Source organism: Hevea brasiliensis, unplaced genomic scaffold (genome assembly GCF_030052815.1).
Source record: "Hevea brasiliensis isolate MT/VB/25A 57/8 unplaced genomic scaffold, ASM3005281v1 Scaf365, whole genome shotgun sequence".
In the NCBI taxonomy this organism is placed as follows: domain Eukaryota; kingdom Viridiplantae; phylum Streptophyta; class Magnoliopsida; order Malpighiales; family Euphorbiaceae; genus Hevea; species Hevea brasiliensis.
The window spans coordinates 4832-17878 of NW_026614879.1; the positions used below are offsets into that span (position 1 = coordinate 4832).

At 34.5% G+C, this 13047-nt stretch overlaps 1 protein-coding gene across 1 annotated transcript; it reads left to right on the top strand.

The window, feature by feature from the left end:
• The first annotated feature begins 2214 nt into the window (after positions 1 to 2214).
• LOC131177222 (nodulation receptor kinase-like) lies at positions 2215 to 12552 on the top strand. Its single transcript, XM_058142181.1, has 15 exons — positions 2215 to 2368; positions 3962 to 4478; positions 5244 to 5719; positions 5836 to 5986; positions 6512 to 6583; positions 6676 to 6744; positions 7031 to 7102; positions 7227 to 7292; positions 7394 to 7566; positions 8146 to 8372; positions 8747 to 8873; positions 8975 to 9043; positions 10424 to 10613; positions 11676 to 11808; positions 12057 to 12552. Exons 1-15 carry the CDS (start codon positions 2278 to 2280, stop codon positions 12417 to 12419), a joined length of 2796 nt encoding a protein of 931 aa, XP_057998164.1. The 5' UTR covers positions 2215 to 2277; the 3' UTR covers positions 12420 to 12552.
• Positions 12553 to 13047: the final 495 nt, after the last annotated feature.

The following is a 13047-nucleotide window of genomic DNA, read 5'->3' on the forward strand; positions in this document are numbered from 1 at the left end:
GTGGGGGGTGTGGTGGTGGTGGTGGTGGCCCCCCCACACACCGATTTCAATATTTTCTATATTTATATTTCATATATCCTAATCCTAATATTCTCTTAACACTAACAGACACATTTAACTGATCCTTTACTAATACAAAACCTCTCTCTTCTAATACTCTCTATGCTTTGTTTTTCTCTGTAAGCTGTTCCTCCTTTCTCTTTTTCTGTTCTCTTTTCTACCTGTTTCCCCTATTAAACGGGGGAGCTTCCTCCTTTTCTGTGCGTGGGTTTACACCTTCCGTGCCACCAAGTTGGGGTGTAAATAATTTTTGTTGTTTGGGTTTGTTTAGTTTGCAGCAACTGAGTTAACGGTGAGGCCGTGAGGGTGATTCTTTGAAAGTTGGTAAGGGCTGTTTGTGTGCTTCTAGCAGTCGAGTGTGATGTTTGCTTGTCTAAGGGTCTGAGGATGTAGAAGATGGTATCCTTGGCGTCTTTAGTCGGCTTAGCCTCTCATGGCACATTGCCGTTTAAGCTCTACCATCTTCACCCTCAGTGCAACGTCTATGTCGGTTTGTTGTATCTCTGATTCCATGCCTTGGTCTTCAATTGGCTTTATTGTAGTTCCCTCGAATCTGCTTCTCAAGTGGTGAACAAAGGTTCTTGACTTAGTCCTATTAGGGAAGCAATTGTTGTTTTGCGCGGGGACTTTCCTTGGGCTTCAATAGAGTTGCTTGGCTTTCTCTGGTGCAGGTCCTCCTCAAGTTATGCATTCGAGTTCATTGCTTTTCTCGAGCGATTGTTGGCTCGACGTTTTCGTTCTTGTGTACATGAGCAGTGCTACTTTAAGTATTTGGCCAGATCCTCTTCTGCGAGTCAAATACCCACCAAATCCCGGGGTTTTTGATGGTGGGTTGGGCTTGGGTGATCGGCTTGGTGGAACCTTTATGATAGAGCTTGGAGGTTGGGCTTGTAGAGAGACTTTTTTGTATTGCTTTGGGCTTAACTTTGTCTGGTATTTTTCTATCAATGAACCATCTATTTCTTTAAAAAAAAAATTTCCTTAATTTGCTAAGTCCCCAAGTCCTTGAAAAGAAGATTCAACTCTGACATCAGAATTAAGTGAGGGTGTAAATGCAAGGATACCATTTTAATAGTCCTTTATGAGCCTCAAATCCACATCATGAGATATAAATATTATTTTATCACATTTGTAATCGCAATGAAACCCAAATAAATTTATGATTCCTTCATCATTTCCCAAGTAAAAACAACCCAAATTTCATTGAACTATTCCCAGGTTGGTATAACATAAAGACCATTCACAAAAGCCCTTGGCTTGCTTCATTCTGTAACAACAAACTCAAGTGTGAACTGGACCAACGTAATGGAAGACAACATTCAACTTATTTAAACAGTCATAAAATTCCATTTTTTGCTTTGAAGTTGGAACAAATCATAGCAAATGAAGTTAAAGAAATCATTATGATAAATGATTAAATTGGAAGACAAGAACAACTTTCTGATACTTAAATTATTCATGGTCTTTTCTTTGAACCTTGCAAGAACCGTTAAAACGGTTACTGTGAAATTTCACAAATCATCAGATTCAGATTATAAAATGACTATGATTAAAGGACAAAAGAAACAAGTTGATGGTCCAACGTATAAATTGACCAAGTAGAACACTAGCTAGCTGTTAGAAAATTTTCTTTCCTATCTGTCAAACACGTCAATTTCCAATAATTTACGTAACCGTAATAGACGGAGTTTTACTGTAGGAACCAAACTGGTATTTCCATGATGTTTCATGCATGGTAACAGACAAAGAGACAGACAAAAATGAAAGGTGGCTCCACCCAATAACATCAAACCTTGATTAATTGAATATAAATGATTAGACCCACACCACCAAATCACATATTTTTTAATAATAATAATAATAATAATAATCATAAAGTGATTATCAAATTTGGATTATTCTAATCTAGTTCAAGCTCCTTCTCATCTATCTTCCTTCCTTCTCTAATTTCTATATTTGAAGTCAAACCTTTGTTATCAACCTTTTTTTCCTCAAAATTTTCTCCTCTCTGATGCCCTTCTGTTGTTGCCGTGGTTTCTTGTTTGGATTTCAATTTCAAGCATCAGAGAGAATATAGCTAAATCTGTCTCTATAGGTTCACTCACACAAGAAAACTGCAGGTTTGAGCTAGTGGAGTACAGGAAAATTCACAACCTGCGGCTAGTCTGATTATGAGTTTGATGACCAGATGGGGCGAGCTCCGTTTAAGATGAGAAGATGATGGGAATGCATAACTGGATTGTAAAAAGTGTCGAGTGTTTTACTGTTTGCCTGTTCATACTTATTCCATTGATTTGTGCAGAAGAAGGTTAGTACTGTTTCTCCTAAATTGGCTGAAGTCTCATGATTGTTAAATGCATATGGAAGAGTTCAAATTCTTGACAAATTCTTCATATAAAATTTCAGATCAGGTTTCATCATGTTTAATCTTTACTTTGGTAAAACCCTGGAATCTGATAAATAATGATCTTTTCTTCTGAAAGTTGCCTGGAGAAATTTCATTTTGTAGAACTGATTTCTAATGCATAATTTGTTTAATTTTTCCTGATCTCACAATCTGCTCTAAATGTTAAAATGGTAAACCTAAACTTACAGGCATGTTTCATGTAATGAACACCAATTCTGGTCGACCATTAATAATATATTTCAAAACCATGAGTTTGCAGCTAATCTGCTAGATACTGGAGGATTCTAATCACGATTCTAATCACTACAGAAACTAGATCTTCCTTGAAAGATGTGAAACAAACAATTGATCAGAAATCAAGTAGTATATTTTGAGTTTTACTAGCATGATCTTAATTAAAATAAACAAAGTATACCACATAAAAATTCTGGAATAGTTTTATTAATAGTGCCCTGGAAAAACGTTGAAATTAAAGAAGAGGAGAAATTGTGGTGGAAAAGCTTGATTCAATCTGTCAGGCTTCGTATGCTTTTATACATCTTTGAAGAATACAAAATGGGAAGATAATCAAAATTACAATGATTCTAATTACGTATTTACAGCTGATTATAATCTATAATTAGCCTACAATACAACTAAAAAGGAGTAAATCAAGATAGTATCTCAACAATCATAATAGGTTATGTTCGGTTTAATTCCATTCCATAAAATTTTGCATGATTTATCTATTTGGTTTGAATATAATTTAGAATTCAATTTCATGAATTTACTTATAATAGAATTTGAAATGAATTCCTCAAAGCTAAAATAATAATATTTTTTGAACTAAAATGCCCTTATCAAAAAATTTGCTATAAATCACCCACTTCTACTTATTTCACATTTTTATTAATTTCCCACACCTATTCACCTTCTAAATTTAAAAAAAAAAAAAAAAGAATGCTAAAAAAAAGTAGTAGTTGGCCTTTGTTATTCATTCCTTAAATTCTTTTTCAATTAATATGTTTCTATTATTTAACAAAAAAGTTAAATTGTAATTAATATGTTTATATAAAATATTTTATATTTTTATACTATCTTTTTAATATCTAAATTTATTATACATTTAATAATGACACTATGTATATTATATAAATCTCCTGTATTACGAGACATGTGAATTTATTTTATATTTATTAATATATTGTTAATTATTTTATGTATTTGTCAATATTATAAATTTATTAGATATAAGATTTTTTTTTTATAAAAGTAGAATATTATAATTTTTTATTTTTATTATTGAGGGTAATTTAGAAAGTGATGATAAATGAATTTTGATTATGAAATTATACCAAACGTGATCTATATAGAATTCAATTGAATTCTATATTTTAAGTTGTCATATTAAACAATATAATTCACTTTAAATGAATTCTAGGTAGAATTTATGTGAAATTAATTCTAGGTTTATAATATAATTGAACCAAACACTAAACCTGGTATTTCATGCAGGTTTTGTGAGCATCAAATGTTGCGCTGCATCAAATTCTACAGATGACAACAAAATAAGTTGGATGTCAGATTCTGGATGGTTCCCAGATGAAGCAAGTTGCCGACATATAACCAGGGCAGAAGCAAATTCCACAAGCTATGACGTTCGGGTTTTCAAAATTGATTCAGGGAAGAGATGTTATAACTTATCAACAAATAAGGACCAAGACTATCTAATAAGGGTTACATTTCTTTATGGAGATTCAGTGGAATCTTTGTGCTCCTTTGATGTTTTGATTGGTGTCACACAAATAAGCACAGTGAACACAGTTGAGAATTTGACAGTCGAGGGCATTTTTAGAGCTACACATCGGTATATAGATTTTTGCTTACTGCATGACAAGGGATACCCATACATTTCACAGCTTGAACTCAGGCCCCTGGAATATTCGGAGTATTTAAACATACAGGGAAAAGCTTCTGATGTTTTGAAATTGGTTAGCAGAATTGATGTAGGAAATGCAGTAGATGATATCAGGTACGTCAGCTCTTTCTTGGAAAGGAAAAAGTAAAGATTGTCTGCTGAAATGGATATAAATAGAAATTCTGAAACAAGTAGAATTATATGAAGCCCTGAAAGCAATGCATGTCTCCTAATACACCACTAACAAGGACATTTGAAACCAAAATGAAGCAAGAGCTATTCTTTCATTTGGAAGGGCCTGTGAAAGAACACAAATGAAAAACCCGAGCTTTCAGATAACAGTCTTGACAAAAGTATATTTAACTAAATGACACCATAGTGCCACTAGCACTAGCTCTCTTCAGAACACCACAAAATATCCCCTCTCACGTGTAGGATAAGGGGGGAAAACTATTAATCCTAAAGCCAAAGAGATTGAAGCAAAATACCTCATAATAATAATAACAATAATAATAAAAGGAAATCAGAAAAGTTTATTGAATATATCAAATATATTACAATGAAAAGATTGAATTTATCCACCCCACCCCAATACAGGCTTTCACCCTCATCCCCTTCCTGAACTTCTTTTAGAAAAGTAAACACCAAACCATAACCATTTCTATAATAAACTCATGACCTTTTCCTTTCAAATTCAAGAAAATGTATACATAAAGTCATAAACTGAATTGTAAAAATCAGTGAGTTGTAGGAATCTTGTATTATTATCTTGTACAGCAGAAGAAAAAGAGAAGGCATATGGTAAGGCAACATTATAATAACAACATATTTGTGAATGTTAAAATCATATTACTTAAGTTTTATACTTGCCCATTTCAGGTACCCAGATGATTATTCTGATAGAATTTGGGAAAAACTCGACAACAATACAGTTTTGATATCACCAGATCCGACACCAGCTACATCCAACATCCTTAATGATAGCACAACAGTGCCTCTTAAAGTTCTCCAAACAGCACTAACACATACAGACAGATTGGAGTTCCTACACAGGAGCCTTGATGCAGAAGACCACAACTACACTCTGTTCCTCTACTTTCTTGAGCTTAATTTCACTATAAAACCTCAACAAAGGGTGTTTAACATATACATTAACAATGAGATTCACCAGAAGGAATTTGACATACAGGCCAATGGATCACATTATAATGTAGTTGAACTGAATGTCACAGCAAAAGGGTCTCTAAATTTGACCCTAGTCAAGGTCACAAATAGGTCTGTCTTTGGGCCCATTTTAAATGCTTATGAGATCCTACAAGTGTACCCATGGATTCAAGGAACTAACCAGCAAGACGGTAAGTTCAAGAGTTGCAACGTATTAAACCCAAAATTTGATTTCTTTTATGCTTCAATAATGGTATAGTTCAGTCAATGTGTTTTGCCTACTGTTACTTAAATTGGTCTCTTTCAGTGGACACAATAAAGATGGTGAGAGATGAACTGCTTTCGCATAATAAAGAAAATCAACTGTTGCAGAGTTGGTCAGGAGACCCATGTCTACCCCTCCCTTGGAAAGGTCTGACATGCCAACCGATGAATGGGGCCAAAGTGATCACCAGCCTGTAAGTTCTTCCGTTCTTCTTTGGGGAAACTGGAAACTATCATGGTTCTTACATGAGATTCTATACATTCATGTTAAAACTTAAAAGGGTACTTCTCATTTTGGGAAAGTTAAAAAAAAAAAAAGTACCTTACAGTTCACGGTCAAGGGACAAAATTTTTTTGGTCATATTAGTACCATGAGTTCTCAATTTTCAATTGTTTTAGTATCATTACTATAATATCATTAAATTTACATTTGGAAAAGGTATCCCTATGGTTTAAAATTATTTGTTAGATGAATCAAATGATTTATTAATGATATTTGAAGTGCCTTAAAAAAAAATCATCTTTTTGTATGTTCTATATCTATTTTTGTTCTTCTTAGTAAAATTTCATGACAAATGAATACCAGACAAGTATGATTTAATGTAACTAACAAAAATTGAAGCTAAACTTTTATGCCTTTATTGTCAGAGCACTTACTTTTCCCATCAATTCTTCTCTTTTCTATCCACTGTAATATTCTAATTTGAGATGCTTTCCAGGGATATTTCCTCAAGTCATCTACGTGGGAAGCTTCCAGCTAATATTACTAGGCTGAACAACCTAATGCAATTGTAAGATTTATGTTGCTGTTATCTATCGTCATTCTTATATTGGTTTTCTTCTTGGTAGTAACTATAGTTTCTCATCTGTTTTTGGCACATAGGAATGTTAGCAACAATGAATTTACTGGAAAGATACCAGAATTCCCATCGTACTCCAAGTTAACATCAGTGTAATTGTCCATCTCTTTCTTCTTTAGCTATCAGATTAATAGCTTTCTATTGACATTATAGTATCTGCAAGCTTTTAAGGAATGTGAGAACTAAGAATTATGAAGTTCTACCCTAGTGCTAAGAAATACTAATTTGTCTTCTATCTTCTTTCTTCTTTCCTCATACTTGAATGACCATGTACAGCATAATTTCCACGTTTTATGGCATGAAGTTTTTTAGTGTTGCAAATATTCATATTAATTACAACAGTACATGCCACTGTCTGATTTACATTCAATTTATCAGGGATCTAAGCCACAATGAACTGGATGGATCTCTTCCAAATTCTTTGACCTCGCTTCCAAATTTGACAATACTGTAAGTTGCTAGCCTTTTTTTTTTTTTTCCTAATATGTTAAAAGAAAGTGTCTATCTAAATGGAGCTTCCTCCATAATTTACTGTTGAATGTTTAATTAACCACTCACATCCTGGCTCCCCCAGATACTGTGGAGGCAATTCTCTCAGCACTGCGTCTCTCAGTTTTAACTGCTCAAGACTTGCTACAGAGTATGACATTGAAAATCTATGCCTTAACAGTGCACATAAAGATTCAGTATTCATTATTCAAGAATGGAAGATATATCTAATACCCAAGTATTATGTTTCAGTTATGAGGCATGTGTCGAACAAAGATCAACAAGTAAAATACAAGGAATTGTCATAGGCACTGTCGCATGTGGATCCTTCATATTGGCACTTGGATTTGCTTTTGTTTGCATTTACAGACAAAAGTTCATGGCTATGGGAAACCTTGATGTAAAACTACTCCCTATGACAAAGAGTGAGTAAATTCATCATTAATGTTGGCTGACAGTCTCAAATCATAGCATCTGCCTCTAACTTAGATCTTCAAGTTTAGATAATTTCAGTTCCCGGTATGTTTTATCTGTTTATCACAAATACATTAACCTGAGTTGGTTTGTGTTATTTTCAGGTCCATTATAATCTAACGTGGTACATGCAGAGATATCATCTATAGGATATAATCGCCCAGAATTTCTTCCATTCTATGGAAATTATTTACAAACATGCCTAGAAAAACTTGAATAAAGAAGCATATAAAGTACAATCAAAGATCTTATCATCTTGACATACAAAGCAGTACTACAAACAACAAAAAAATTCCATCCAGTTTAAAATGCATAGGGATGACAAAAGCAAGTGCAAGTACTTGTATGTGCAGTGCACACATAAATTTTTACATACATGCACTCACACGTCTATAGTATGCTTATTGCTCAATCAACTTTACAGCTAACTGTTGTTTTGGTCAATAAAATATTCTTTTGCAATGTGTCCTATACTCCTAGGGCAAAATAAGCATCTCTCAAGTCTCAACAAAAGTTTCCTACATATGCAGATGCCATTTTCTCTCTGCCAAGCTTGGATGATGTAGCTTTGAAGTCGATAACTATTCAAATGTTTACCCTAGAATACATAGAGAATACCACCCACAAGTATAAAACCTTGATAGGTGAAGGTGGTTTTGGATCAGTATACCGTGGCACACTACCTGATGGTCAAGAGGTGGCAGTGAAGGTCCGGTCATCCACCTCAACTCAAGGAACTCGGGAATTTGAAAATGAGGTATAACAAAGCACTTGTATTGTAATTTTCTGTCTATTACATACTAGCTCTAAATTTATTTTTCCTATGTCAAATAGAAACATTCTTCTAGGCCCATAGATATGCCAGGAATCATCTTATCACTTTCCATTTCACTCTTGCAATTGTATCCACTTTCCAATAGAAATTAGTGTATCATAACAATCATTCAGATTTAATCAAATGACATCCCTTCTTAACATTTCTTGGTCCGTCATCCATTCAATATAAATTTTTTTATCAGGGAAAATAAAAGCAGATTAAAGTAGATCTCCATTCTGCATAACTCCACAATTAGGATTTCAGTCTATCTAAAATATATACCAACTGACAATTATTGCCAATGTATGCCACAGCTAAACCTTCTTTCATCTATCCGTCATGAGAATCTGGTGCCCCTTCTAGGTTATTGTTGTGAAAATGACCAACAAATCCTTGTTTATCCATTCATGTCCAATGGCTCTCTGCAAGATCGCCTATATGGTACTTCTCATCAAAAGCCCTATCTACTTGTACTTCTCATCAAAAGCCCTATCTATTTTGTTTCAACTTTCATCTCTTTTTAATAACTATTTGCATAACAGGGGAAGCAGCTAAAAGGAAAACTCTGGACTGGCCAACCAGACTTTCTATTGCTCTTGGTGCTGCTCGAGGCAAGTAATTAGTAGGGATATTAAGCATTTATTATTTTCTAGTGTTCAACTTCTACCCGAATACCAAAATCTGACATGAAAATTAAGCTCAACTTTTTTCCTAGACTAACATTACTGTGTTATGAATATAAGATCCAAGGTCTCAGTTAAAAACAGTCACATAATTTCCACCAATGCCCCTTAAAGCAGGAGAGCTGACCACTCACCAAGGAACACTCACAGGCAACATAAAAACACGCATTTAATTCTAGAATTTTGTCTGTGAAGTGGGAGCAATGTTGTGACACTATTAGATACAATCTATGAGCATCAACAATTTAGCACATGTCAGTGCTGACTTCTGCTCTTCACAAAAAATACAAGAGGCTCACTAAGAATAGTTTGCCGGTGAAAAGGAACACTTTGACACAAATGTAGCTTCAGGGCATGCATAGCTAAATGCTGCATCAAAATAAAGATGGCCAAACAAGATAAACAGGTCTAACTAGGGTTATCACTCTGGATCAGGACACAGGCATGTAATGGATTATACAAGCCACACCCGATCCTAAAAATATAGGGGACAAATCCACATGGTCCTTCCTTTCATATATAGTTTTGAAGACCTGGATGTGAAAGATGAAGTTTGCAATAATAAGATGAAGTTCTCAATTATAAGTGATGAAATTTGCAATAATAAGTGTTATCTTCAATTCTAAAATGTTTATTGCGACGCAACCATATAGATTCAAGATAAAAAATAATAATGTCAGATGGTGTGGTTATTGTTGCCCAACTATACAAAAGCTGAAGGAGCATGGAAAAAGCAGACCGCTGTATTGACATCTAAAATTTATTCTATTCAGGCAACAACTCTGTTAATTGAAAAGACTGCTCTAAGTAACGATTGTGACCAGCTACAGAATGAAGTGCAAAGATACTTTCTAGGAAATTTGATGTCAGTAAAACAGTGACTATCGGAGATCAGCTAAATTCTGGATTGATTAGCAAATGCACATTAAGGAAAAACTTTTCTAATATAAAAAATTGGAGGCGGAGATCCACAAATTAAAGATCAGAGATTATTCGGCCCTAAAAAAGCGAGAAATCAACCATGTCACCAGAAAATTCTCTCTTGTTATTAGGGAAGGAGTAATGGACATACAACAAGTGTGCAAATGATATAGTAGATCATAAAAAAATATTCTATGCTATGGATTCCAGTCAATAAAAAGTGAATTCCAGTTAACACTATATTCTGACACAAGTTTATCAAAATCACATTATTTGATTAACCCAGGTCCTGTTTTTGGTTTATTCCCCTTAACTTTTTTTATGCATTTGTAATTGACAACAACTGAAAAATATGAGAATGTTTAAAGGATATTTTTCATTATTCAGGTTTGACACATATTCATACATTTTCTGGCCGTTGCATTATACACAGAGATGTAAAGTCAAGCAACATACTTCTAGATCAAAGCATGAATGCCAAGGTGGCAGACTTCGGCTTCTCAAAATATGCTCCTCAGGAAGGGGACAGTGGTGCTTCTCTGGAAGTAAGAGGCACTGCTGGCTACTTGGATCCAGAGTAAGTACACATTTCATAGACTCGAATATCAATTTGAAATTCAATCAGCTATGCTTACTGATGTAGAACAGGTAAGCATTGAAGAAAAAAAAGTTCAGATCTTACTAGCATTGAAGCTTACTAGAGAATATGAAAAAGCTGCAAGATTCCAATTTCATTCCTAGAATTCCATATGTATCACATCCAAAGATCCCATCAACATTGTTGTGAAAAATTCTGCATATTCCAATAATGAAAGGGATGCATATTTATATACAAGAATGCTTATAATTATGCAACCTATTTAGGAACTAAATAGGAATATATCCCTATAGCTATGCCAGCTAATTTAGGAAAACAATATTTACATGATACATAGCTGATTTCCTATAACAAACATCTCAGTTAGAGTTCGTATAGCATCGTACGACCCCAAAAAGCAACTGGAAAAGTCTTTAAATTAGCTGCTTGTTAAAAGAGATTACAAGGATAAATATAGAGGTTTCTATTATTCCTAAACCACGTAGGGACTTTGATTCCAACTACAAAACTCAAAAGATAAAAGGCTAGGTACTCCTAGGACCCCTACAACATAATGAAAGACTGGATTACAACTCAAAATACGACACAAGATAATAAAACCCAGGCTATTCCAGCAAAGTTGAAAATAATATGATCTCCTTGAATGCTAAAATTACAAATACACTGCAACAGCATATAATTTAACTAAATAAGCCTAAATATAGGAGTCTGTAAGGGCTAGAAAAAACTAAACACAGTCTCAAATAAACTTATACGGACTTCACACCACAATTCTATATTTCTTGAGTCTTTAACTTGCTCTATCTCAAGTTTTATTTTCTTCCTTTACCACGAGCAAGAAATATAATGCTTCAATCAACAATTGTCTCTTATGTAACCCTTCACAAACAAATGCACATTGGATGTTTTCTCCACAGCTGCTAAGAAAGTTTATGTTGCTGAATGGGATGTCAATGCTGGTCACAAGCTTTTCAAAAGGAAGCCATAATAACCTTAAAAAATTTCCGTCACTAAATCCTATTTGATATTTCTATCATTCAGGTACTATTCAACGCAGCATCTATCAGCAAAAAGTGATGTCTTTAGCTTTGGGGTGGTTCTCCTTGAAATTGTAAGTGCTCGGGAACCTCTCAACATCCACAGGCCACGGAATGAATGGAGCTTGGTTGAATGGGTATGTTCACGCTTGCTCCTGCCTAAAGGGAATTATGTTTATTATGCTTCTCTTCCAGATGCCATATTTAATCTTAACAACCTTATGACTTAACTCATTACTTCCTGAAGCCTGATATTATTGCCTGCATTGATCTCTCTCTCTCTCTTCCTCCTCCTCCCCCCACAACCCTTCCCACCTACCCCTTTTCTTTTAGGTATCAAAGATCTGAATATCATTCTAAACAAAAAGAAAAACTATGCTTGCAGGCAAAACCCTTTATAAGGGAGTCAAAGATTGATGAAATTGTGGACCCTAGCATAAAGGGAGCATATCATGCAGAGGCAATGTGGAGAGTGGTTGAGGCTGCATTGGCATGCATTGAGCCCTTCTCTGCTTATCGACCATGCATGGCTGACATTGTTAGGGAATTGGAAGATGCTTTGATCATAGAGAACAATGCATCTGAGTATATGAAGTCCATAGACAGCATAGGGGGGTACAGCTTGGGAGGTTCCAATCGCTTCTCGATAGTCACAGACAAGAAGAATGTTATACCACCACCCACTCCAACCCCAACAGAACCTTCACCGATTAACACACAAGCGATGGCTCCTCCAGAACCAAGATAGTAGAAGGGTTCAGAAGATAATAATTGGAAAACTATTGTCAGTTTAGTTGCAGCATATGATGAATTACAGAAGGGAAATTTGAGGATTATTCCCAATGCTCTTTTATGAGAGATCATCCATCTATTCCATTAAATTCAAGTTTTTCAAATTTTCCCTTAATAGTCAAGTTAAAGAATCTACCTTTTGCAATAAAAAGTTTACTCTATGTATCATGGGTTTGCATTACATTAGAAGTACAACCATAAAGATTAGGATAAATCGTTAAAAACTAGGTGATGGTAGATCATTGTCTATCTTGGCAGCAGGAGATATAAAAATCAGTCAAAGCATCTAACTTATTTTTATTTAAAACAGGAAGACCTGTTAAAGAACTCAATATCTAAATTGAGATTTATACTTTCAAATTCATTCCAATGACTTCAGGACAATTAATTACTTGAATCAATTGGGTATGTTCTCATAATACATTGCACGCCAGAAAAGGTATCTAACAAATATAATTAAAATTTCTCAAAACTAGAAATCAAGACCATTTTATCCAAGTATTTCCAAAATTCTCAAATGGTCTTGGTTTACCTATAATGTTCAGATCTTAGTGGGTTTGGCTTTACCAAATATTAGAGTCAGG